This window comes from Gavialis gangeticus, unplaced genomic scaffold (assembly GCF_001723915.1).
Source record: "Gavialis gangeticus isolate Ggan-Ray unplaced genomic scaffold, GavGan_comp1, whole genome shotgun sequence".
NCBI lineage: Eukaryota > Metazoa > Chordata > Crocodylia > Gavialidae > Gavialis > Gavialis gangeticus.
Genome location: NW_017729026.1, coordinates 44496224 through 44501529, shown reverse-complemented (window position 1 = coordinate 44501529; position 5306 = coordinate 44496224). Strand labels below are relative to the sequence as shown.

Genomic DNA, 5306 nt, shown 5'->3' with positions numbered 1-5306 from the left:
AGCCCTGCAGAGTAAGTTATAATGGTATAGTCATATGAATCCAAATCCTACACAGTCTTTTAATTCATTTTAAATTAGTTTTCCAAATGCGAAGGAAAAATATGGTGTTATCCATCTGTTTACCATATGTGGTGTGTGGAGAATTACATACTTTTTACTGAAAATACTTCAGAAGATTGTGAGTAAATCCACAGATTTTAATGGCTTTTCAATATTGAAAGTGCTATTCATTTTGCTGTGTGATTGCTTTAATGGGACACTTATACATAATTGAACACCTGACGTTGTTCTCCCTTTCTCTTTTCTTTCCAGAACAAATTATGACATCAACATCAAAAGGAATTTTTCGGCCATTTTTAATTATCCTCATTGTCCTGGGTTGTTTCATGGCATTTCTGCTTATTTACATCAAACCAACAAACAGCTGGATCTCTGGTCCTATAGAGTCTGCCAGCTCAGTTTTGAAAATGAAAAGCTTCTTTTCTCCAAAAAATGATAATTTTAATGAAACTACTATATTGATCTGGGTTTGGCCCTTTGGTCAAACATTTGACCTTGCATCCTGTCAAACAATGTTCAACATCCATGGGTGCCATCTGACTATTGACCGCTCATTATATAACAGATCCCATGCCGTTCTCATTCACCACAGAGACATCAGCTGGGATCTGACTAATTTACCTCAGCAAACTAGACCACCATTCCAGAAATGGATCTGGATGAACTTGGAGTCTCCAACTCACACTCCACAAAAGAGCGGCATTGAACACCTTTTCAACTTGACCCTGACTTACCGACGTGATTCAGATATTCAGGTGCCTTATGGCTTCATGATGGTTAGTACAACTCCATTTACATTTGAAGTCCCAAGCAAAGAGAAGTTGGTCTGTTGGGTTGTAAGTAACTGGAATCCTGAGCATGCTCGAGTCAAGTATTATAATGAGCTTAGCAAATACATTGAAATCCATACCTATGGGCAAGCATTTGGAGACTATGTGAATGATAAAAACTTGATTCCAACTATCTCCACTTGTAAATTTTACCTTTCCTTTGAAAACTCAATCCACAAAGATTACATTACGGAAAAACTGTACAATGCTTTTCTTGCTGGGTCTGTACCAGTGGTACTGGGCCCATCCCGAGAAAACTATGAGAATTATATTCCAGCAAACTCTTTCATACATGTGGAAGATTTTCTTTCCCCCAGAGAGCTAGCAGAGTATCTGCTGATGCTTGACAAAAATAACAAACTGTATCTTAGCTACTTTAAGTGGAGGAAGGACTTCTCAGTGCATCTTCCCAGGTTCTGGGAATCACATGCATGCCTTGCTTGTGACCATGTAAAAAGACACCAGGAGTACAAGTCTGTTGGTAACTTAGAAAAATGGTTTTGGAATTAAACTTTTACCCCTTTGTGCACTTTTTGGAAGAAGCTGACCGAATCATCAGTCTACACATACATGGAGGGGCTGGAGAAGAGAACTTTCTGTGTTTTATGTCACAGTTTATCAACTATCTTCTCTTGAGTATCTTCTCTTGAGTATCTTATTTATATTTGTCAGAGACTTTAAAAGCTCAGCATCAGCAGTCATTAAAACTCAGTTTTAAATTACAATGTATATAGCTAATTATGTGCACTGAAGAATAATTTATTGTTTACTATAATTTTTAAAAAGGTTTTTCACACTTTCCGTCGAATATCTGTCCCAGTCCTAACACATGAAGTAGTGATTTTTTAACATTGTGTTTTTACATTAGATTAGAATAGCTGTTTAACTTGTTTGGAAAATGAAGACACAAATCTTGAAATAGAGAATTTTAATGAAATAATCTAATGGTTTTGTTTGAAAATTGTGTAATATTTCAAAAGACAGTGTTGTTTGTTATGTTTTAAACTCTACCCTCTTAAATTCTAAGAACACTGTAAAACTGAATGCATAGTGTTATTCAAGGAGTAGGAGCTGACTTCATAGGAGCTACGAATTTAGAAATGTAGCTTTAAAAATGCTTACAGTATAAGAAAGCCTCTAGTTTCTAAACAGGAAGATGTCAGTCTCCTAAAGTTAACATGTCTTGAAAGTATATTTATCTTCTTTACATGAAGTATTGAAGTGCTAAGGAAAATCAAGCTTTGGCTCATCCAAGGTGCAAAGCACATGTTTAGATTTAATTTAAGCAAGTGCTTAAATCCAGTTGTGTTTACTTGAATCACGGCAGCAACAGGTGATGTTATTTCAATAACAGTTAAATTACATGTGCTTGATCACTTTCATCTTTATAACTAGAGCTCTGCTAATAATCATAATTATTAAAAATAATTTTATTTAGATGATTTACTAATGTTTATATATTTGGGAATTATTCATCCAGCTCTATAAAGGCTTCTTACAAGTGTCATTGAACTTTAATCATACATGGGGTACATACTGAGGTGGGTGAATAATGACAACAAATATTACCTGAACATTTTTATTACAAAAAATGATGGAATTCATTGAATAAATTTTAGGGTAATATTAGTCAGCCAGCTCTACTGATCATATAGGCTCAGTTATTTATTTTCTCCTTTAAAATTATGTAATATGACAAATGAAAACAAAAGTATTCATTGGAGCAATAGATACTACCAAGTTTTGAATATAAGCATTATATTTCATAAATATTATGTTTTTCTGATAGAAAATACTCAAATATAATTTTGTCATTATCATTTTAAATGTACCTGTTAATATGTGAATCATCTGGGTTCATGATCCTTTGACCTTCAGCAGCTAAGATTTAAAACCTGAGTACTATACAGAGTCATATATGTGGTGTTGGTTTAATAATGCATATTTCATGGCTATGAGATGGACTACATAATTTTAAATGGCAAAATATGCTTACTACACACATTTTTCACTAACTTGCAGGCAGGTCTTAGCACCAAGCCTTTTTTATTTTGGGATTACTTAAATTATATTTGAATTTATGAATTTATGAATATATATTTTTAAAGCTGCAAAAAGGAGCAGAGGAACCTAAAAGGGATTGCCTATTGAAAGAAAAATGTTTTTAAAGGAACATTCTGAAAGGCAAGATTCTCAGTTGGTGTAAATTAGCATATTTACATTCGCAGTTACCAGCCGAACATCTGGTGCAAACTGCTCAGACCCATGCATTTAATTTCCTAAGATAAGGAAAGTGCATGCAGAAATCTTGCGTTATGCCCAAAATAATGAAAGATTCCCTTTATGTCTGTTTTAACCTAAAGTATTTCCAGCCGTTAATGAAATGTACAAAAAGAGGACAAATGTAGAAAAGGAAGACAGTACAAATATTTGCACTGGCTAAAGTTCTACTTGAATAATATTTAAGTCCTGTCCAAAAAAAGTGCTTAAGCATATGCCTAGCTTTAAGCATGTGTACTTTCCATGAGCAGAAAGAGATAATTAGTCTTAAGTCAGACAGAAAGCAGGGTAGAGATGCACCTTACAGACTAACTGAATCAGACACACATAGCTTTTTTGTACTGGAGCTCACTTCATCAGATTCACTGGAAAGCATTTGATGAAGTGGGCTCTTGCTCACAAAAGCTTATACATCTATGATCCAGTTACTCTATAAGGTACCTCTCTACCCTGTCTTTTTAAGTTCTTTGTTAGGGTTAAATCTGTGGCAGCTACCGACTTTTATAATAAACATTTGGTGAATGACAAGTTGATTTCTCAAGTAGCTCTTTGTAATCCAGGCTAGGACCCAAACATTGAATGGTATAAAAACATTGCAATTATGCTTCTAACATAGAAAACTGAAATGAAAAGGCCCTAGAAATAGGGACCAGAACTGATCTTCTGCATAACATTTCAAGAGCTGCTTGTATGGTTCAGGTATGTATTTATACTGTATTTATTCCTGAGTCTTAAAAGGCTTACTTACAAGACACTGTGAGTCACTAACTCACCAGCACTGTAGTATGAAATAAAAAATGAGAGTTCATCCTAATCATTAATCTAATGGAATTAAATTCAATCTTGAAATACAATTGTTATCTAAAAATAGAACTCATGCACATGTAAAACTTTGGGATGATATTGTGTACAAATGATGACATTTCAAGGTACTATCGGAGATGCTTTCCATGACTTCTGTTTTCAGGAGATGTGTAAAATTCATGACTGTTTAAAATAACAAATTCCTTTGAAGTAATTTTTGTGACCTTATGTGAGTCTCAGCACTGACCTCAAGAGGAGCTGGTTCAACCCCTTTGGTGAACTATACAAACTGTTTAATCCCATTCACCCATTTTAGCTAACTGAAGCTGTGTTACTTGAAGCTTGAAGTTGCTAATTGAAGTTGTTAAAAAAACCTTGGATCAAATCAAAGTCAGTCAATCAGTTCCCGGGCTTCAAGATTCAACAGCTCTGTACTTCGAAGCCACACTAATAGCAAGCAACAAGAAAACGGATATGAGAAGGTATACAGCTTGTTGCTACAGAAACAATATGAAACCAATCCAGAAAAGCATTTAAGTGTACACTTAATTTTAGGAACATGAATGGTGGTGTTGCATCAGGCTCAGTGAGATTATTTACATGTTTAAAGTTAAAAATTCAAGACAGCGGTTTGCCTGCAGTTCTATCTTCTGCATATTTTCACACAATCCTGAAGGTTCAGACTCAAGGAATAATAAATAAATAGGAAAGAAACTAAGTGAGCCACTAATTATAAACAAATCTTTAAAACACAGTGCCACTATCCTAATAGATTTCTGGAAAGTTATGCCAGGACATGGGCAAGACAGCTAAACCTATCATGAGCCTGGCACCTATGAACTTAGCAATTGTGAAGCTGAAGTCTTTCTGTCCAGAAGCAGACATTTAAGCATAACTTGCATAAACTTAAGGGCCTACAAACTTTATACACCTCCAGGCCAAGTACAGACAGTCAAAAAACCCAAGGCTGAATTGTTTCAATCTTCACAGGTTAGTCTAAGCTGCATAGATTGAACCAATAAGCAAGTAAACAGACATTCACTTTTGATTCTAGAAATGCAGCCACATGTATGCAGCGGCCCAGGCCAGAAGCTGGGGGGGCACTGTTTCAGTGCAAGCATTCAGTCATCTTTTATTTTCCAGTCTGGCATTGTTTAACTTTATACTGGATGTGTCTATTAAGTCAAATGAATAAACTCCGGTGCAGTTCATGGCAGACTTTCTTGCTCCTGGACGCCATGTTTACATGTGCGCCTGGAACAGCAACACATTGAGCCGAGTTGCCCCGAGTTGCCAGCAGACAACCTGGGGATCAGCCTGCCAGCTGGGGGC

The 5306-nt window shown here is 35.6% G+C and overlaps 1 protein-coding gene across 1 annotated transcript; it reads left to right on the top strand.

Annotated features, from left to right (window-relative positions):
* Positions 1 to 318: 318 nt before the first annotated feature.
* On the top strand, positions 319 to 2691 carry FUT9 (fucosyltransferase 9). The gene has a single exon (XM_019520193.1). It carries the CDS (start codon positions 321 to 323, stop codon positions 1398 to 1400), a length of 1080 nt encoding a protein of 359 aa, XP_019375738.1. The 5' UTR covers positions 319 to 320; the 3' UTR covers positions 1401 to 2691.
* The last annotated feature ends 2615 nt before the right edge of the window (positions 2692 to 5306 follow it).